The sequence below is a fragment of the Ochotona curzoniae genome, unplaced genomic scaffold (genome assembly GCF_017591425.1).
Source record: "Ochotona curzoniae isolate NIBS_2020 unplaced genomic scaffold, NIBS_Ocur_1.0 scaffold_3835, whole genome shotgun sequence".
NCBI lineage: Eukaryota > Metazoa > Chordata > Mammalia > Lagomorpha > Ochotonidae > Ochotona > Ochotona curzoniae.
In genome coordinates, this window is record NW_024467114.1 from 34,400,773 (window position 1) to 34,423,481 (window position 22,709).

The following is a 22,709-nucleotide window of genomic DNA, read 5'->3' on the forward strand; positions in this document are numbered from 1 at the left end:
GCCCCAGTCTTCTGTGACTATCAGAGTGTCTACTGGACTTGAGCCCTCTCCTGATTCCCGCAGGTTTGTCAGCAGGGCCCTGTGGTCCTCCCGATCTGCTGCCCTCCCCACTTCCTCTCTGTCGCAAGAACACCTTTCTGCTCACAATCTCCCTTTGCTTGTTCTTCATTCCAGGGCCCCACCTGGCCTTAACCATTTCTCCCATGTGTGTTCCATCGTCCAGCTACACACTGTTTTCTGCCTCCTGCCTGTTTTTTCCTCCTGTTTTTATCGTCATCTACAAAGCCACTATGGGGGTTTGTCCTTTCTTTAAGAACTTCTGTATGTATGGTAGGTTCATGAAAACTGATAATGATTCCCCAATTGTATATGATTGTTTTTCTTTGCATCCAGTTCCTTGATGTTTCTAATTATGAACATATTTGCATCTCAGTTCATGGCTTTGCTTCTTCTTCTTCTCCCTACACCTGCCCCATGCTATGCTACTTAACAGTTTCCTGCTAGTGAATAAAATACCTTGCATTATATGAATTCATTACGTACTTGTTGAGTGGAATTGAAAACAGTGAACTATGTAAGACATGGAGATGACTGACAGGAAAGAGCACACACAGCCCTGAGTTTCATCCCTATGGAAGGAAAGAGCACAAGGGGACAAAAGATAGGCAAGTCTAGCGACAGTGGCTGCTCTGATGAGGCAGTGAGTCGTGCAAAGCACGCACTCTGACTCCCAGGTCCTCCTGCTTAACAGGTGATGCCAGCCTGCCTGCCTGTGAATGAGCAGGGCCTTAGCATCTGCAGGGAGGCCTTCCTGCTGCTGTTTTACAGCTGTACTGCCAAGTGGGTGCCAGTGCAAGAGGGAATTCCCTTGGTAAACAGACTGCAGGCTCAAAGCTCCCCACTTCCTCAGGGTGATTAATAGCCTTGTGCGATTCTTCACAAAGGGCCCTTGATTCAGGCCCCAAAGCAGCAGGGTCCTCAGGCAACCACATTTGCGCTGCATCTTGGTTCAGAGAAACTTTTTCCCCCTACTCAAAGCTGGTTCCTATTTTTGGCAGTAAGTCTTCAGTTCTGGAACTTTAGTTCCAGCCAAAGTAAACTATTGTCTCAGGTCTGTATTTTTCCTGAAGCACGATGGCATTTTTATGGAATGTGCAGACAGGTTTATGTAAAACTTTAATGGTGACAATAAAGGACCCGGCTCCCTTCCCTGGCCTCCTGTCCGCCCCTGCCCCCGTCTCAGTGGGGATGATGCAGCTTCCAAAAAGGGACCACATGATTTTCCAAGTGTTGTCTCTCCTGCACAGAGAGATGATGTGATGTCCCTTGCTTCCTGATGCACAGCATTGTGCAATTCATGTCTATTTGGAATTGGTTACATTCTTAAAGCAGTTGCAACAGTCACTGGATCATGAATCTATGGCTCCAAAATTGCCTTTTTGTTCAACTAAATAATGCTAATACAATTTCATTCTTCAAAGTAGCTGTTTTATATATTAACACTCATTTTTTGCTGCTAATCACTTCCCAGTGAAGCAAGGGTTACGTTAAATGCAGATTCTTAAATGTGATTACAGTAATATGTAAATACACTCTATTGCATAATAATGCAATTGGCACTAATTGATTTTTATAAATAAGAGCAAAGATTTATAAGGAAGGATTTCACTGCATTGAAAGGATCTGTACTGTGGTAGGATCATCAGACTAGATAACCCTCCTTCAACAAGTGACTCCGAGGCATTTTTCTGACATTATTCTGTTGCTATTGGTTGAGATCATTTTACGAGCTTTTCCAAACACAAGTGGTAAATTGAAAAGTTCAAAAGTGAAAGAATTCTGAAGTCGTTTCTTTGCAAGCAAATGAACTAATACACCCATGGTAATCCTAGGAAAAGTATTTTTCAAAGGTCACTCAACTTGAGAAATCCTCTGTTGTATGCATTGGTTATCTTGTAAAATGAGACATTCACAGTTTAGAAATTTCATAAAAGGTGTAGGTAGGAGAAGCTTCCAGACTTGTTGTTGGCTCCTACGAACAATTAGAAAACTCCAGTTATGTCAGTAGTGGGCAGGAACTGTTCACAGAAGCTTTGGTTTCATGTTCCATAAAATCGAGCTTCCTGACTTTTCCTTTGGAATCTAGAACATGATCCCTGAGAATTTCCATGAATACATAAGAATGCTGAGGAAAGGAAATAGTGTAACATGAGAACACATTGAAATCAAAGCAGACGCCTGCACCATAAGCACAATGGCCGAGCTGAGCTGCAGAACTGAGATCTGTTTTTGAAGTGTTAAGTCTGGAACTGTCTTGCCATTTAACTGTTTAACCTGAAAAACCTGGTACTCTCTGAGACATTGTCATGGCGAATCTACCAGTCAAACTGGCATTATTGGTAAATGCTAGCATTGCCAGTGTGCTTCTAACACTTGGGGTATGCTTGAATGTTGTAGGTTTATGCGGATTACACGAGGATTTCTTTTTCTCAAAAGAAATCTGAATGTGTTTTCTTAACTCAAAATTAAAAAAAAAAAACTTTTTCCAGTCAATATCTAAAATAAGCATTTTTTCCTAACATTTGAGTTTCATGTGAGAATGTTACCTATGGTTAATTTATAATGATAAACACTTATGTCATACTGCTTTTTTCCCAATGGCTATCCCCATCTATACAGACGTACTATAAGTATAGATAATATTGCATAAGATTCCCACATACTATGGCAAATATATGTTGAGGTAAACACTTCAACATAGTGAAAATAATTTCTTAAGGATAATAATAAAATATACAAACACTGCTGAAATAAATTATTATCTTCAAGAGGAAGAATAAATACAAATTCACGAATTCATTCACAATATTATCATACGCTGGACTTCAGATTTATATCAGTGTTGATTCTGAAGTGAAAAAATCTTGGGAGCTTCTCAAATTTGTAAGTTGACAAGTTACTTTTGAAGTAAACTAATTTTCATTATAGATAACTTCACATGTTTTGTCAAGTTCTTTTTTTTCATAAGACATTTCTTTATAGCAAAGTTACAATAGAATTCTTTTGAAATAATTTCTTGAGAACATAATCAACTTAGTAAAAATATCCCTGGCACTCCAGACTTGGAAACATTATGAAGTTTGACATACTTCATGAAACAAAAAAAGTCTTCTCTATTCTAAGAGGTTATCTTATTCAATTAAGCAATCGTGTAATCCAGATGAGAAAGAATTGGGTGTGTAGATCTCTGAGTGAGATGAAAACAGAAAATTGTCACTTCATCTGGGGTGGAAAGAAGTGCAGTTATATTGTGAAAATGTATTTTTATAGTACTATGAGACTCTTGTAGTTATAACAGTTGAAGTTATGTATTTATTTATGAACAATTCATAAAGTGATTTGGTGAATGTTATCACATTTGTCCATTTACGAAATCTGTAAGGCAGGCGATACATTGAAAATAGAAAGATTACACAGGTTAGTTTTAAAAACAAGGGGGACAGGGATGAAATTTTTGTGCCAAATCTGTTCCCAATCTTCTTCCCCTGGGTATTACCATAAAGCAGAACTCCAGAGCAGGTTCATTATACAGTGTAGCTACTCAGAAGGGGCTTAATGATAAAAATATTCATTTTACATTTCTGGTGTTTTATACTTAATGTCCATTTAGGAATGATTCCTTGCCATTAATACGGGGGCAAAAAAAAAGTGAGAAAACTTTCCTTTAGGACTGTCACAAGGGTGTGCATGCAAAGACACACTTGAATAAACAAAAACGCACGTGTACACTACCCGGAAGACACAGTGAGAGTGTTTATATACCTGTGCTGATTCTGTTTGCTGTTTCTAGGGCAGCCCTTTCCTGGCTGGCAGGTGCCTGCCTGTTTTTCCTATGCCACACTGTGCCTTAAGCAGCCTGATGACCAATGAGCATCTCAGAGATGCTTCTTCCTTGTTTAGCCTCCAGCTAATTCAGATCCTCTGTGGCTTCCAAAGCTGACCTGGAAATTCCTCAAGTAACAACAATGTGGAGTTATTTCAAATGGTTCCAATAACCATCCTGAAAGAAAAAAAATTGCAGTTATGAGAAATTCGAAGTATCTTTCCATTTAATTTTCAATTTTGGTCTCAAAGATTTTTTTTTTTTTTTAATACTTTAGGCTGGCTGTGTCTGTTTGGCTTTGAGTTGGGTACAACAAGGCCTAGGATGTTCTTTAAACACCATGGCGTCAATGCAGCCACTGTGATTTACCTCTTTCGATAGATTCATTGTCAGATCAACACATCGAGGAATGTTATGAATGAGTCAGAAAAATGTTCTCGGTGCTCCAGATGAACTTCAGAATGCCCTTCAACATAGTGGTGTGTAATTAATAGCATCTTAAATGAAGCAGTCAAACCCTCTTAGCATCATCAAAATGACTCTCTTCACTAGCACCTTCTCACTACTCGTCATTGTACGATGACTTCGGAGCATCAGGATTTAGGCTTTGAGCTAGAAAGTTGTTAGAATCCTAAGTGTGTAGGAGCCGGTTAATCAGAACTTTAGGGAATCACATGTTAAAGTTTCAGGAAGTTCAAGAACCTGACTGACATCTTAGCTAATAGTATTGAAGTTCCCTTTGTGGAGGGTTTATATCATGAAACAAGGCCCATCATACAATTCAGAGTAATTCCCCCCTTCTGCTGGCTCGCAACTGGGTATGACTCATTCTAACCTAATTTTAAAAGGAAGGTTTAGATATTGTATTAGTGATTGGCAATCAAAATGCTGGAAGTGTTTTTATGTGCCAAAATTTGCAGGAATTTGACGAAGCGCATGTACAATAGATTTAAGACATACAAAATATTCAAGGTACATATTTGAGAGGATTTCAAAAACCTCACAGAAAATGAAATTAACATATGCGTTTATTTTGGGATAGAAATTATTGGAAGCTATGCATGCTTGAAATCTTTAAATGTTCACAAACTATTTTAAAACTCTGCATAGATTTGAAAGTTTTTCAAACAGAAGCTGCTCCGTTAATTTGATTTACAATAGACTATTACATGTACACATGCATACAAACATAAATATTTTTCACTTTGAATGACTTCAAAAATAGGAAACAATATCATGAAATTCTATTTAAAAAACTGACTTATGCTTTACTCGGAGAGCTTTTTAATGACATGGTTGTGCAAAGATAATAGGAGAGAAATAAACGCAGTCAGACCTGCCCAATGCTGTCACGTTTTAAAAGCAAGCATACTCATTGGCCAAAGAAATTACGAGCACAGGCAAGTTTTAAAAATATATATTGGTAGAAATTGCTGTCAAATAAGGTTTTCTCTTTCTCAAATGAATTTCTTTTATAGCTTCTCATTTTAATTTTTGATGATAAAGTTCCACACACTCAGAAATGTTGCATTCTGTTCCCCTGAATCCTCTGCTCCGCCCCCAGCCCTGCTTTCCTCTATACCATTACAGCAGTACAGGCCTTTAGCAACAACCATAAATTCATCATGCTGCTATTTAAGTGTATTATGACATCTGGGTATAGACAACGTTAGAAATTGCAGCACTCGATTGTCAAGAGATTTTTAAAATGGATTTTATTTTTTAGGAAAAGAAAGATGTATGTTACTAAGTGCTAGATGTCAAATAACAGCAAAGTGATTTAAGGCGAATTCAAACAGTGTGAATGTGACAGTAAAAATTTCACCTAAGAAGCTGAAATTTAAGGTGCCAAATCCCACATGACTGCCAGTTTGAATTATGGCTGCCCTGCTATAAGTCCATCTCCCAGATAATGTGCCTTGGCAAGCAGCAGAAGACGGATCGGGATGTCAGGCCCCTTCCGTCCATGTAGGAGACTTGGCTTGTGTCCCCGGCCTGGCCCAGACCCAGACATTAAGGTCAAAACTTGGGAAGTGAACCAGCAGATGAAATACCTGCTTCTTCTTGTCTTTCCCTCTCTGTGTGTCATTCTGCCTTTCAAACTGTCTTAAACATTTCTTCAGCCACTTAAATCTCAAACATGGTACATTCTGCTTGATAGACTCAATGGCAGGTACACATTAGGAGACGTATTATTTTTCTCTCACATTCATACTTGGTTTTCTGTTTTTGGTGTGGATTCAATAGACAAGAAATTTAATTTCAAAAGAGAACCAGCTTAGAAGACTAAGAAAGTAGTCAGGTGAAATGATTTTCAACTCAAGTTTGCAGGTCTTAAACCCTCTGCTACTTACTTTAAGCCAGTTCTTTCTCTTTCTACATATGTAATTTTTTTTAAAGTATGCTGGTTACAAGCTTTTAATTGTAGCCAGAATTCTGGTTGACCAATGCAAAACTTTGAAAAGGTGTGTCCCTTCTGAGATTTCTTTTCTACTCTTCAAACTAATTGCAAAATGAACAAATGATGTGTTTTCATGTGTGCTGTGTGTGCAAAACCAGGCATGCAGTCTCTTTGCTGAGTGACACCTCAGATGTTAAATGTGAGCAACAGTTCCAGTTCATTTGCCTCCTTATTGTAATGAAATCCTGCATGTTTTCTATTATTTACCTTAAAAAATCTTCCAAATTACATCCTGGTTATAACATATGGCAGTTGAAAAAATACCAGATTATGAGTTTGGACAGAATGCTTCGCTAGACAATTGTACCCTTGGATTAAATTGCAAATCTAGTTCAATTGTTCATATTCACATTAACTTGATTTATACAACTCATACACCATTTGGTAGATAATTTTTTTGTATCTGATCTAAAACTTTACCTTTTAAAATAATATCAGTGCCTGGCACAGTAGCCTAGCAGCTAAAGTCCTCGCCTTGCACATGCCAGGATCCCATATGGGCATCTGTTCTAATCCCGGCAGCCCCGCTTCCCATCCAGCTCTCTGTTAATGGTCTGGGAAAGCACTCAAGGACTGCCCAAAGCCTTGGGACCCTGCACCCACGTGAGAGACCTGGAAGAGGCTCTGGGTTCTTTGCTTTGCATTGGCTCAGCTTCAACGGTTGTAGCTGTTTGGGGAGTGAATCAGTTTACAGAAGATCTTCCTCTCTGTCTTTCCTCTTCTTTGTGTATCTGACTTTCCAGTAAAAATAAAAATAAATCTTTAAAAAGCAAAGCATTTCATGAAAGTTATCATCTAGCAAAATTCATTCAACGTATTATTCGTGATACATCAACTATAACTGAATTTAAATTGCTTTTTAATCATTTTAATCTGTTAACTTATTTGAAAGGTAGAGAGACCCTGTATTTGTCGGTTCAGGTTCCAAATGCCTGCACTTGTAACAAATACTGTGGATGACCTTGGTGAAAGCCTTGAATGAGGATCTTAAACCAGCTCTTACAGGTAGGAGACAGGATGTGGGCTCTTTGGGCATGGCCTGCTGCCTCCCAGGGTGGGAATCAAGAGAAGATGCAATGGGAAGAGGATGCAGGGCTTACAGTCAAGCATCCCAAGGTGAGACAGCTCAGTAACTCCTGATGCAAACACTCAGCCCCTGTTATTAATGTTGCCATTTCCATAAATTGATCTAGCTGAAAGTCATGAACCCTGACGCATCAATCTGCAATGTTTGATAGTACTCTGAGGACTATGGTTTGCAATTATTTATAATAAATTTTAAGTAGCTTTCATTTCCAGCTTGATTGTAGGCTGCCTACATATAGGTACTATATCATACAAATCTATTTATTTCTTTACATATTGTACAACAAACTACTCACGTGTTGCATGTCCCACACTTCTGTCATTGATTATGGGCTGTGTGTGCCTGGTTCTACAGAGAAGACAGCATCATTATGTGCTTAAATGACACTTTAGAATCTCACAGTTTAACAAGATTTCCCAAATGTCCTTTCCTCCCAGCAGCAGACAAGAGCAAGCTATTCCTTAATTTCTGAGCCAGAAACTCAGCTTGTCTGGGATCTTAAAATCATTTTATCTTATTACTTTTGTGCACTGTTTTGCTTTTATAGCTTACATTTTTTTTTACTATGAAGTCAAGTAAAATCGATTAATGATTGGTTATTAACTTTCAGAATGATTATTTCATAATTAAAAAAATACTTGAATGATTTACTTCTCAAACCTCCCATTTGAAGAAAGTTACATGAAGATGACAGGTCCTAATAAGTGACAAAGGCACAACATTAAAAATGATGGGCTAGTAAATCCTTCTTGTCTTGATTAAAATATATATAAAATTAAAATTAAAAAATTGCAACACTTTATGTGATCCTAAGTATAGGCAGGAAGCGAATCTTCTAGCTAAATCTGTATTTGGAAGGACTCCTTTTTTTTTAAGATTTATTTATTTTTAATGGAAAGACACCTTAATAGAAAGAAGGAGGGATGAAGTTCTTGCTGCTGATTTGTTCCTGAATCGACTGCAGTGACCAGAGCTGAGCCCATTCGAAACCAGGAGCTTCTTCCAGGTCTCCCATGCTGGTGCAGGGTCCCAAGGCTTTGGGCCATCCTCCAGTGCTTTCCCAAACCACAAGCAGGGAGCTGGATGGGAGTGGAGCTGCCAGGATTAGAACCGGCACCCATCTGGAGGATTCCAGGGCTTTGCAGAAAGAGGATTAGTCAATTGAACCATTGTGCTGAGCTATAGCAGGACATTTTAAAAATAAGAAATATATGTACATACTCATAAACTGACACACACACTGACATTCTCTCACATACATGCATACCTATACACACTTCATACTCTCACACACATGCATGTATACTTACATTCCTCACTCATACTCTCACATGTATGCTCACACATACTCATTCTTACACACCAGTATACTTACACATACTCAAACACACACACAAGCAGACTGAGTTACTCTACTTAAACCTGCAGGCCGGGTTTTATATTTATGATATTTCAACAAATTTCTGCCAGAAACCTTTCCGAGCAAACAAGAAAACTCCTGGGGGTCCCACTGGGCCTTTAACGGATTCACCTCACCAGTTACCGTGGAAATCGTAATTAAACTTTCTGTTTGAGTTGATGGCTGGCTAAAAATAGCACATAGGTCCTTCTAGGAACTCACCTGTTTTTCAGTGGAAATTGAACCACAGTTCTTTGTTGTGTGAATTTTAAACTTCCTACATTTTAGATGGAGCTTCATTTTAAGAGCAAAAAAATTTCACCTAAGTTTTAGATAAGCTTTCTATGTCTTGATTCCATCACATATTAAATCCAAACAATAAGGTGTTAAGTCACAGCCAGAGATCACTTATTCAGTGATTACAACATGCAGTCCTTTCTCTAGATGACTTAATAATTTTCTTCAGCTTGAGTCTGGATACAGGTGGTGAAATTAATGTAAATGCGTTGAATGGCCAGGTAAGAGGCAGATACTGTGTTTTTAAAAGCTGTTGGATATGTTCTGTTCGTACTCAAAGTTTTGCTTGTTTATTTTTTATAGCAATATTTAGTTTACTAATTACATTGAGGTGCTCTAAAATTTTGTGGTTTTTTTTTTCAAGGATTTGAAAGGCACAGTTACACAGTTAGAGACCTTCCATCCACTGGATCACTCTCTAAATGACCACAATGGCCAGGGTTGTAGCAGGCTGAATAGAAGTGCCCAAAACTCCATCTGAGTCTTCCACATGCAGAAGACGTAGGTACATGCTGGCATCATGGGCAGCTTGCTCAACCTACTTTATCACAATGCCTCCACCAACTTTTTTCTCCCCACTCCTAAAGTATTTCTTTCTTTATTTATTTCAAAGAGTTACAGAGAGAGCAGGATACACACACGCACGCACACACACATATTTTCCAACACAAGAGATCTTTCATCTCCTATTTCATGCCCAAAAGGACAACAATGGCCAGGGAAATCCTTGTTCCTGTAAAAAGACCATGAATCAATAGTGTATGCTATGAGTTCAGAACACGTAATGTGCCTATTTCGTGACCAAATGGCAAAGCTTTAGAAATGCCTTAAAATTCAGAGTGCTGGTGATATTTATCACTTCTGAAGAATCATTCTACCACTTTAAAGGCCATTTCTCATCTGTAACTAGACACATGAAAATACTGACTTGCAAGCATTTGCTTGATTTTTTAAAATTATTGTATACTAAACTAGTATTTTGAAATTCAGTCATACTACTTAAATATGTATTTGGCAGCTAATTGGCTTTTAAAAAAATTCTTATGTGCCTTTATGTGTTGTAGAAACATGCTAATTCCCTCTGATACCTACAAAAAACAACTAAACTTTCAAAGTTTAGGGCTCAGGGAAATGGCAACACTTTCTGTGTTTATGCCCATTTTGCTGGTCTCTATGGCTAATTCCCTCAAGTTTTAAAACATACTGAGTTTGGATGATTTAGCTTTGACAAAAATCTCTTGTTGAAGAATCTAATGTATAGTTCAACCATCCGCGTGGAGGAGATAACTAAGGGTTGGCCATGGGTCTATGGTGAATTTATTGAGACGAGGAATTCACAGTTCTTCCGGTTGATCCCCTAAGAGAGAGTCTTACAGCTTACAGGTGTTGACACCTGCTACCCAACACTACCTGTGGGAAGTCTTTCTCAACTCTACAGTGTTGGATACACACCTTCACGGCACAACTAAGCTGCATTTAGTTTATTAAAATACAATTGCTCAGTTAAATTTGATTTTTCCCCAATCATCAACTATTGTGTGTCCTGTGTGATATCCATAATGGGCTAAAGCACTGTTCACCGTCTTCTGAAATCTACACTGACTTGGTTGTCTCTTATGGTATCTGTGCAACAAGAAGGGTTTCAGTATCGTTATGCGTATCATGGACATAGAAGCCAGGGAAGCTGCTCAACAGCCTGTTCACGTTTCCTTGAATACAGATCTGGTAAGAACTGTCCGTCTCAGATGTCTGCTACACTGAGGTCAGAACTCTATGCTATCTCCTTCCTCATCCATGTAACACTTCATCTCTTGGGTTTTACATGTTAGTAAGATTAGTGGTGAGATATTTTTTGCTTTCTCTTTCTCTTTTTTGCTGTAGTGGTATTAAGCAATGTTCCAGAACGTTTTCAAACATTTAATGTAATTTAAAACAGAATAATTACACAAATTTGTGGAATGCGATTTATAATGCTCAATCATTGTATAATGATCAACTCAGAGTGATTCACATTTCTGTGACTCCAAGAAGTTCATTTCTTCACAGGGGAGCAGTGAAAATCCTCTTTTCTGGATATATGGAAATATACATCACATTATTGTTCACTCAGTCTGGATTCTAATTTGGCATGGTTCTGTCTGAATGCATTTAGGGAGGTGATGTAGGTAAAAGGTGATATTCATCTGACCTGTCCCCATCTACTGTCAGTTTTATAACAAACGGATAAAAGTTTACATAAGACAGTATTAAAATGGGATTCCTGCATCCCTCCTTTTAAGTTGAAATTCACTTAAATCCTTAGAGCATGTCTTCTTAGCTTCATACTTGAAGTCATAATTATAACCAAATCTGAAGGTTTCAGACTCAGGTGGTTGACACTAAGAATTCAAGGATGAAAAAGCGAAACATGAGAAGTTTCAATTACCTGGACTCTATACTTGCCCAAAACTTGGGCTCAGAGTTAGGGCACATATTCAAATCTTTGCACTCTGTGATAACTTGTCTTCCATAATAAAGATAACTCGAGGGCAGCTCACCTGTGCCCTTGTGCGTTACTCATGCTGCTGGCAGATTCTGTACCTTATGCTATGCTATGGTGTTGTGTGAGAACCTGGTGCTTTTGGCCCCTTTCACGGCATCAATTTGAAATGTCACACAGTTTCTCCAGCTACTCTCAAGTTACTTATTTTGATTAATTGGTGACAATAGCTTCCTGGTCACCATACATCCCTAGAGTTGCAGTGGTACAATGTAACTGCAAGGTACTTGCCACTAAGGGCAGGATAGGAGGTGAATGGAGCACGCGCGTGGAGGGTATTGGACTCCATTTCATGACCTCGCTGCTGCCCCGATGCTTCTGCCTGAAATAAATGCAGACATGGAGGCCAGTATCATCTTTATCCACCTCTAACAATGGAATCACTAATGAAGAAAGCCTCCGTGTAGTGGCAGAAAGTATAGACACTAACTGAAGGAAGAGAAAGGATTTTTGGAAACCCACAGAGGCATATCTTTTTAAACTGCAGTGATGAGGGGAAATGGAATAAGCTTTTGTAGATCACAAAGCTTTCCTACTCCCAAAAGAAACACAAAACAATCCCTGAGAAGTTCCTTGTTGTCAGGCATAATCCAGACACACGTGCACTGTGCGCGAGGACAGATGGAGTACAACTGCCATTTGCAATGCTGATATCCCAGGTTGGAGCTTTTGTTCTAGTTCTGGCTACTCTACTTCCTATCAGCTCCGTGTTGATTCACCTGCTAAAGCATCAACGGGGGGGGGGGGTTCTTAGCTCTTGGGCCCCTGCCTCCTACCTGAGAGAAACAGATGCAGTTCCAGGGTCTAGGCTCAGCCTTGCCCAGCATGGACCATTGAGGCCACTTTCAGGGTGAATCAGAGGATGGATGGAAGGTTTCTTTTTGTCTGTCTCTTCTTTCTCAGTAATTTTGCCTTTCAAATGAACACAGATTTTTAAAATGCTATCAAAATATTTAGATTTTATAAAGCATGTTCAGTCTTCATACTTTCCTCCTTCATTGAATCGCATGATTTGTTTTATAAATTAGCCATTTGTTCTGCAAAATATTGATGCAAACATGTTTGTTACGTTTTCATTTAATTTGTTTTAATAACTGATTTCATAGGTACATATGTATGTATCTATGTATAAAACCTAAGAGTATTTGCAGAAAGTGAAGTTGGAAAATTAAAGTTGAAGGGGCATTACATGAAATGTTTAGCTACACGCAATAATCTTTGAATATAGACTACCAGAACATTCAGTGTCCTTAATCAAGACAAATGGCTTATCATTTCTAAATGATTCAGTCAAGTCATTTAATCAGTTACAGAATCTAAGAAACAGAATCTGTCTTCAATTTAACTAAAATGGGAATTAATCTGATTTATATAATCCCCAAGAGTGTATTGGACAATCCTATGACTCATCACAGAAGTGGTGGACGAGGAGTCCAGATATGGGAAAGCAGAGCATCTACCAGCAAAAAACAAACAAACAAACAAAAAAAATCCCAAACCACTGGTCTAGCAAGTGAGAAGGACTCTGCATTTTGAAGACAGCAGTCCACATAATGTCTTCTAACGTCTGTAAAATTAATTCTTGCATGTGAAATTTAGGTTGGCATTGTGAAACAAACTAAGGCAATAGCCGGACTTCTTAAAAATCAGAGGTGTAAGAAATAATGCAAGTTTTTAAGGGCTATGCCGTTCTAGACCTAGCTGAGTGGTTTTCAGTCCTGCTTTCCCAGCTTAGGAGCCTCACTTCTATAATAGACACATTCACTCCTAATAGTGCCTCACCATGACTGTGGTTCTCAAATATGGAGACTGGATTGGCAAGGGGATTTAAGAATCCCCGGGGAACGTTGTTTACTTTGAAAAAAAAAAAGGGGAAGAGAAGCTGAAATACTCACTCATTAAGCAGCTAGAGTAGCAAGTTGGATCAATGCCCATAAGAAGGCAATTTCCCGTTTAAATGTGAAAATGACTAGCATCAATAGGATTATTCTATGCATTTTCCTGCCTCCGTCCACAATCCCTGTGCATATAAAGGTGGTTATTAGCTTCCTTTACCCACAGACCTGTGCAGCCTTGTTAATAAATAACAGAATCACACTCGTTTTGAATAGCTGACAAGACCTTGACGTATGAAGTCCAAATGGACTGAAATGTGCTGAGCCTTAGCATTCATTTTTTCCTTCAGAATATGAAATAAGAATTCATTATAGTCTAAGCTGTATGGATGCCCCATTACATTTTAATATTTTGCAGACATGGGTAAATTACATTTTTCATTTCAGTAAGTTAATAAGTTTACCCAGAGTAGCCAGAAATACACTCAATCAGACTTCATTATTTTTCTTCTGCTGAAAAGTATTCTGTCCTGCTAGTGGACCGATTGCGTCCCCCTCATGATTTGTCCTTAATAAAACATTATTATCTTTTGGCATCCCCTTGCACTGGGGGAAATAAAAAGTCACATGTGGAGTAGTTCTAAGCACCAGACAGACACGATCCTTGGAGAGCAATTTTTATCCTCCACGGAAGTAGTGCAGACTTTGTCCATTAGCATAACCGTGGGGAGCAGAAGATGGGGGACCCGGAGCTGTGGAGTCTACCTGAACACCTAAGTCAGCAATCCCTCCATGCGGTTGAGAGTGTGAGGGTGCCCCCACAGGTGCATTAAAGTGCCTGGGAGAAAAAACATCACTTGTCATATTTTACCTTGGAATGTGCTGTGCACGTGGTGAGGTTCTGATTGCGGCTTCAGGGAAGACGGACTCTGAGCACCTACCATTTGGCACAGACGGCGGGAGACTGAAGGAATCACAGGGCGGTTTGGCTTTGGTCAGAACAGCTGGAAAGCAGATGGAAGCTGAGGTGAAATCTGCCAAGAGCCTTGTCAGTGGCTCCCACCCATTTTCCACCAAAGAATAACTCTCCAGGTGATAAAAGGAGACGCGTTCGGGTCAGCAAGTGATCGCCTTTGCAAACTGTGAAGCAAAAAGCATGAAAATAAAATCAGAACGATAGGAAATATCAATCCAGAAGAGCCATTCCAGGGAGAAAGTTTTGAATAAAACAGTGTCAGTGTGGTGCGTGCAAACCACAACAGGAGGGTTGAGACTCAGGATGCAAGTGTCTGCTGATGAATGACACAGCCCGCCCCAGCTACCCCGTCTCCCGGTAGGTGACAATGCCAGAAACACCCACCCGCCCACTCTGTGTTGTGTTCATTAGAACTGAATCCTCCTGTGGTGGCTGTCAGTGCGTGCTTACTTCTTTGGAGTTCCTGAATTGCATTTGTGAGCCAAGGCAGTTTGAAACTTGAACACACACTCATTGCTTTTGGATTTGGAATGTGGATTTATAGTGTGCTTTTTGTTGAAACCCTGTCACCGGACATCTAAACTTCCTGTTGTGTATTTTGAGTTCAAATGAGCACCTTCCAGGTGTCCATCCTTCTGAGCACTGGGCCGCATTGCGTGTGTGTGTGTGTGTGTGTGTGTGTGTGTGTGTGTGTTGTGGATGTGTGGCATCTACAAAGTGCTTTGAATTTTGCAAAAGTCAGATGAGGTCTATTTCAAAGAAACAAAAATAAATACCAGTGAATAGGCTTTGCTCCATGTGAATTTGTTCATTCATGCTTACATAAGGGAATGGCTAACCATGAATCATTCGAATTGAATTGCTCATGAGGGGGGAAAAAAAAGGCTCTGCTTTGACTGTCAGTTTGCAGAGTGCCCGGGGTTCAAGACGAAAAGTGCAGTGACTTCACATAGAGAATTACAAGATGCAGATTATATGTACGCAGTGGCTCCAAGCTGGCAAAAATTCTTTGGGTTCACCTGAGAATGTAAGTGGCTGTGACAGGGGCTTGTTATCTGGGACTTCTGAGCTGGGGCTAAGCTTGCTGTCGTCCAGACAGACCGTGAAAAAGTTGGAGGGGAAAAAAAAAAAATCAGTCATCAGGGGAAATTTTACTGAGAAATGCTGCTCCTCCAGGGTGGATGTTGGCAGATGTGTTGTTCCAGGAACGTGGAGGATTGACTACAGTCCCCACAGGTGTCTTGGCCTACAAGAGTGTGACACATCATCCATTATGTCACTCATCTGATCCCTGTGCCTCCCTGTGAGGTGCCAGGAACCTGTGCATGACAGATCACAAAATAGTATTGTGCCGCATGGAAGCAGAGAGTCTCAGGGCAGTGGTGGCAAGCCCAGTGCTGAGGTCAGTGAATGAGGAACACCTCCCCACGGAGCCAGTGCTCTAGGCAGTGAAATCCACACCACGACCCCACAGAGAGTGGAAGTCACGGCCACTGTGCTAAGAGGTCGGTGCATACCGTGGCTGCTGCTGCTGCTGCTGCGAGACCACGACTTTTCCCAGTCTGGCTCACTTAGACTCTGGCGGGAAGCAGGACAAATGTGTTTACATTGCTGTGCTCATCTGGTGGATTTCCATTTTGCAGGACCCTCTGTATTTCAGCTGCATCTCGCCAACCCCTCCCCAACCCAGCCACCACCAGCACCAAGCAGACAGGAAGTAAAAGAGTTAGTAAAAGAAAAAACATTTTTTTTTGTACTTCTTGGCATAATGAACTTCACCAGATGGAAAAACAAATGTGATTGAAAGGATCACTTAGAAGGCATACCATGTTACCATTTTAATTCTTTTATGGCCACTATTTAACCAAGATTTCACCCTATTTTTTCTACATTGCCCCTCTCCTCTGGGCTCAGAGAAGGGCTGATTGTCCACTTGATTCAGATGCCTGAACACAATCCAAAACATGATTATAAAGCAGAAATAAATGTGCCCTTAACCTTGGATAGGTTGGCATTTCCCTGAGGATAAGTTAGACCTCCTGAGTGTGATTACTTTATACCTGGGGGTATGTGTGTGGTTTTCACTCCATTACGGACACACAGTTTATTCTTTGGAATATTAAGAATGCCTCCTGTCAGCCTTCAAAAACAATGATGGAAGTACATGATCCAAGTGAATGTTGTTACTTAAAGCTCTTTTAAAAGTATTTAGTTCATTGATATGCAGAGTTAAAGAGAGGGAGAGAGACAGAGAGGGAGTGAGAGAGAGACATGTTTTCCGCCCACTGATTCACTCCTCCCTAAATGGTTGGAATACCTGGAGTTGGACCAGAATGAAGGTTGGAGCCTGGAACTCCCTCCGAGACTCCCACGTGAGTGGCAGGGCCTACACACCGAGGCAACATCTGTCTGTCACTTTCCCAGGTGAATCAGTAGTGAGTACAGTAGCTGGGACTCAAAAATGATACTCCTGGGATGCAGGTGTCAGGCAGCAGCCTAATCTGTTGCATCACAGTGCTGGCCTCTATTCTTATTTTTCTTGTAAGTATTTTATAAGATTTGGCATAATCAGGTGATTTAGGTATTATTCATCTCATGCATATTCATATTCTAGGATATATAAACACAATTTTACTTTACACCACGATGGAGCCAGAGTGATGCAAAGTGATGCAAATTGGATAAAAGCTTTTTTGCTTTTGTGATCTCAGGGAGATCACATCTAAATAGATCTCAACAGGACAATAAGTACACATATACATTTGCATATGCTCAATTTGAGTCTGAAATTCAATTGTACATTTGCTAAATGCTTGGGCTGTTCTCATGTTCATATACTGCATTAGCATTTTTTTACATGTTCATGTTCAGGGGTCTGTTGTCCTAAGAGGTCTTTAAGTTCCAGCTTGCATTGCAGTCATGCTATCTTGGAGAGCCACTTCAAATCTATCAGCTCATCTCCTTCCCAGCTAGCATCCTGCTAATGCTCCTGGGAAAGTAGCAAAAGTTGAGCACCAAGGTCCCTTTTGTAAGAGGCCCAGATGGAGTTCCTGGCTCCTAGGTTTGACTTGACATACTCCCAAACCTTACGGTCATCTGGGAAATGAACTAGTGGATAAGCAATCTCTCTCTCTATTTTTATTTCTCTTAGTGTGTGTGTGTGTGTTTGTGTGTAGTTTCTTGTTTGCCTTTCAAATGCATAAACAATCATTTAAAAGGCTTTGGACCATGCCCTACTGCTTTTCAGGCCATATGTAGGAGGGTGGATGTAAAGTAGGGCAGCCAGAACATGAACCAGTATTCATATGACATCCCGGTATTTGTAAGGTGAGAATTTAACTGTTGAGTCATTATGCTGGACAAAGTCTAACTTCTTCTTATTTCATTCTGTTACAAACAATAAAATATGGTACATGTTTTGTAAGAAAATGTGACAACTCTGCACTAGGATGTCAGTTGCTTGAAGAGAGATGGGACAACTGGGGAACACGTTGTACACTGTGGATGTGAGATCAGCCTTTCTACCTCTGGTCTCCATTTGTCCCAAGTCTAGCCCTATACCTGGAAAAGCAGTTAAATCAATCACAATGAATGCCCTGGCTACATGTGTTTGGATGAAGAAGTTGGTACCAGCGGTTCTTTTTTTTTTTTCCAGATTCCCAGGAAGGAAACTACAAGTCTGAAGTCAACAGCAAACCCAGGAAGGAAAGGACAGCTTTTACCAAAGAGCAGATCAGAGAACTTGAAGCAGAATTTGCCCATCACAACTATCTGACCAGGCTGAGGCGCTACGAGATAGCAGTGAACTTGGATCTCACTGAAAGACAGGTAAACCTGGGCATTGCCACAAGGGGCTGTTTTCATTGCTGTAGTTCAATGACCCTCTCTTACCATTTTTGAACTATCTGGATTTGTAGTTCTTCAGTATCGAAAGGGAGACAGGGATACTGTTTTGTGATGAAGGATTTTACCCAGCAAAATGGAAAAAGGAAAAGATCAATGATTTTTCCTTTTTGGAAAGAAGCGACTGTGTTGGTGTAGTTTGAAGGACTTTTGAATTGTGTAACAATAATCTTCCTGTACTTAGTGGGAGGGTGCTGAAAATACCACTCGACATAATAATGACACATAGAAAGGCTATGTCCTTCCAAAAATGTCTTATTTGACATGCAAGAAAATTGAAAACCTCGTAGTTTCCTCTGTTGGTCAGGATAGACTATGTCATGTTACAGTATCATATTATCTCTCAGTCCTCAATAGCACAAGGTGAACATGTTCATTATTTGTTTAGTCTACATATAAGCCCTCAGGTTGAGCGCTGCTGCGGATCAATGCAGAGCAGTCTGGAACATGTGGCGCTCTGAGAACCTCACGGGGTGAGAAGGAACTGGCAGTTCACTCCGGAACGATAGAACCCTCTTAGAGGCAAAGACCTGCCTTCAAAGTTCCCTCTGAAATCATCAAACAGTATTTTTAAAGGGTGTGAAGGCTGGGAAATGATGGATTGTTCCCAAATATTTTTGTCCCATTACCTCAGATATGCTTCAAATTGTACTGGATGCAGTAATCTAAAATTCTGGTACTAGCTTGGAGAACATTTTGAAATGATTAGAAACCATGTAGTTCTCAAATAGGAACACTTCAAGAGTATTTTGACACTGATTTCACATTAGTTGCTTCTAAGACCATCTTCTTAAATTTTGTTTGAAGGACAAAGGATTTCCTGCAGAAGTGCCCCCAGCACTTCCCCTTGTAGGAGCTCTTACTTGTCCTGAAATAATCTAGCCAACCTACGGTGAACAGTTGTCAAGCTTTAGCAAAACATTCCTGAAGGGCAAATGCAAACATCTTTATGGACACTGCAGTTATGATTGGCACTGGGAGGCCTGAAGTCTCATTTCCTCTTTCGTTGGACACGCCTCCTGGAGGGATCCCACTGGGACCACGGAAGTATCAACAGGGTGTGGACATATGAATGTGTGTCTTAGGCGAGTGGGTTGTTTCATGTAATTTCTAAAATCATCATCTTTCCTTCTGTTAGTTTTATATCTTCGCTCTGGTAGGTTGATTCTGGGTTAGGTGAATGCTAACAAAGGGACACTTTCATGTGGTTTTTATACATTGCCAGTTTATATTTTATTAAATATTATGACTGGTACCTAATTTATGGAACACAACAATTCCTACCCTTGAACTTCACAAAGTTTCCTCTGTAAGTGAACAGCATTGGGCATGCTGGGATGTCTGACCTGAAATCTACATAGTTAGAGATTTCTTCTACTTCATCTCTGTGTATGTATATTTCAGAGACAAAGAAAGAGAGTAGGCCACTTGTCTCGCTGTTTTTCATTTCTTAAAAAAATTGCTGTTTATTTACCTACTTGAGAGAAAGAGAAAGAGAGAAAGTCGATGCCACTATTCTTGTTTAAGCCCCATATATACACAAAGACCTTCCTCTAGGGGCTGAAGCTGGGAGCTAGGAATTCATCCAGGTTTCCCTTCTGGGTGGTCAAACCTCATTTCCTCAGGACATCTTAGTTGCATCCAGGGTCTGTGTTTGCAGGAAGCTGGAGGAAGGATGGGAACTGAACCCAAATTGGAATAGATGCGTCTTAACCCAGATCATAACTGCTGGACCCAAACCTGTCCTGTGCTTTGTTCCTGCATCACAATGTTTGTAACAGGGAACCAGACGATAGGAGGGCTGCCAATTGTTGTCCTTATGACGAGGCGGCGAACCTTGGGAAAGGTAACTATATTGTGTACAAAACTTGCAGGACATCTGAAGCTAGAGTCTGCTTCTTCATGTTCAGAGTGATGGTGCAGTACTGTCCCCTCGGTCAAGAACAAAGGTGACACACTCTGCATGCTGTCTGGATATGCTCTGTGGTTTTCCTAAGTGGCAACTCATACGAGACAAATTTCATTTTTGTCCACATAATTCCTTCTGAAAAGTAATTTGATCAACTTAATTTGAGGGCTTTTGAAGGTATTGCAGATATTTACTTACTTTTTTGTCCTAAGAACACAACTAAAATAATTATACTTAAAATTGCATTTACATACAAACATACACACACCCCTACACACCCATGCTCACACAATTTTAGTTACTTTTTTTAGAAATCTATTTTCTTTATTTTTAAAAAACGATCTATGGGCTCAACAGCGTGGCCTAGTGGCCAAAGTCCTCACTTTGAACGCACCAGGATCCCATATGGATGCCGGTTCTAATCCTGGCAGCTCTGCCTCCCCATCCAGCTCCCTGCCTTTGGCTCGGGAAAGCAGTCGAGGACGGCCCAAAGCTTTGGGACCCTGCACCTGGGTGGGAGACCTGGAAGCACAGCACCAGCTGTTGCGCTCACTTGGGAAGTGAATCATCAGACAGAAGATCTTCCTCTCTGTCTCTCCTCCTCTCTGCCTATCTGAATTTGTGATAGAAATAAAATAAATCTTTAAAAAAAAAAAGATTTACTTGTTTTGATTGGAAAGGCTGATTTTATACAGGAAAGGAGAAACAAATATCCTACTTCCACAGGCTCACTTCCCAATTGGCCATAACAGCCAGAGCTGAGCTGATTCAAAGCCAGGAGCCAGGACCAGGACTTGGGATCTTTTTCCAGGCCTCCCATGTGGGTCCCAAGGCTTTGGACCATCCTCCATGGCTTTCCCAGGCCACACTCAGGGATCTGTATCCAAAGAGGAATAGCCAGCACATGAGCCAGCACTCATACCGAATCACTATTCTGGGAATGAGGTGATCTACTGCTCACATAAAAGAAACTAAATTTGCTAACATGACCCAAACAGATCTTTGAGAAGTCATTTCTTCTTCACTGCTCCTGGGACTACTTCTACCAACCCTTGAAAACCCCAGGCTTAGCCTGGTAGAAGATAAAACCACAGCCAATAGCAGTTAACTTTCTCAGCTGGAGCCCAAGCAGCTCAGAGTCTATTGACCAGCCAGTTACTGCTCCTTGAGGAATCCAGATAGTGCTGGCAGTAAAACTCACCAAATAATTCCAGTTCAAATCTGATCCACCCGACTGTGGGTAAGTTAAGGTCCAGTATTCACTTGAATCCACGAATGTTTAGAGTGGTTTGTTACACAACAACAACTTCACAGCATGACACTTACAAAGGATTTCCACATGTTGGTTTTACTAACTAATCCTCCCCATGAGAGCCCAGGATTCTATTTAAGCCCCGTGTGTGAATGGATAGCAGGGACCCAGAGAGGTTAGCGGGGAGCTGGATTGCAAGTAGAGCAGCCAGACTCGTACCAGCACTCATATGGAACAGTCAGATTGCAAGCTGTGGTTTAATGCACGCTACTCCAGGGTGTGGACCCCATAGCACTTCAAGAGGTAGGATCTCGGTGTTTGAATCTTAGACAGATACAAACATACAGACCACAGGGTATCAATTCAGTTTCTTTGATTTTTCACTAATGGCATACATGCTCGTTTATCTCATGCATATCTTGTTCTTGAAGGTGATCCTTTTGTAGTTTTTCCACTTGCAAAATGCTCTAACTACTGGATAGATTTCTCCCTCTCTCTCTTTCTCAGTGACTTTGAAATAAATAAGTAAACCTAAAAATGTTTTAATGACATACGCATTTCTTCTTTGAAGTAAATAAACCTGAAATATTCTCACTGCATATGCGTTATTTTTATTTGCATTCTGTAAGACACACTTTGAAGCAATGTGATTGAAGAAACGAACTCAAGCACACACCCACTATCCCATGGTGTCTCTGCATAGGGTCCTGTGAGAAGAAAAGAAATGCTTGCCTTGACTTGCTCCAAGTTTTTCCAGTTTAAAATTAAAAGATAGAATTTATATCACGCGTATGATCAAATCAATGTTAATTCATGTGGTTCAATAATAGAATTTGTTTAGACAAATAACTTCTCTTAAATGACAACTAACACTAAAATAGGAGCTAGTACTTGACATTCTTTCGCGTATAGGTTTGATGTGGCTGCCTGTAATTCATGTATCCCTCTAGCTGATGCCATCTCTAGCTATGCTTGCCTAATTTATTCTTATCATCCATTGACATAGGTGCTGCCCAATTTACAACGGGCCTTAGGTGGGCTATTAGGAAGACTGGTTTTAATTATTGGGCTTAAATTAAAAAAAAAAAATAAAGTGAACTATGTTAAATTCCTAAGTATCTCTCAGTAGTGGAAGTTTCAGAATCCCTACTTTAGACGTAATTATGAA

At 40.2% G+C, this 22,709-nt stretch overlaps 1 protein-coding gene across 1 annotated transcript in view; it reads left to right on the forward strand.

Annotated features, from left to right (window-relative positions):
* Positions 1-22,709, forward strand: part of MEOX2 (mesenchyme homeobox 2) — a 66,793-nt gene that overhangs the window by 31,469 nt on the left and 12,615 nt on the right. The window contains exon 2 of the mRNA XM_040964918.1: positions 18,133-18,305. Coding sequence (XP_040820852.1) covers positions 18,133-18,305 — 173 coding nt within the window. The remainder of the gene's footprint in view (positions 1-18,132; positions 18,306-22,709) is intronic.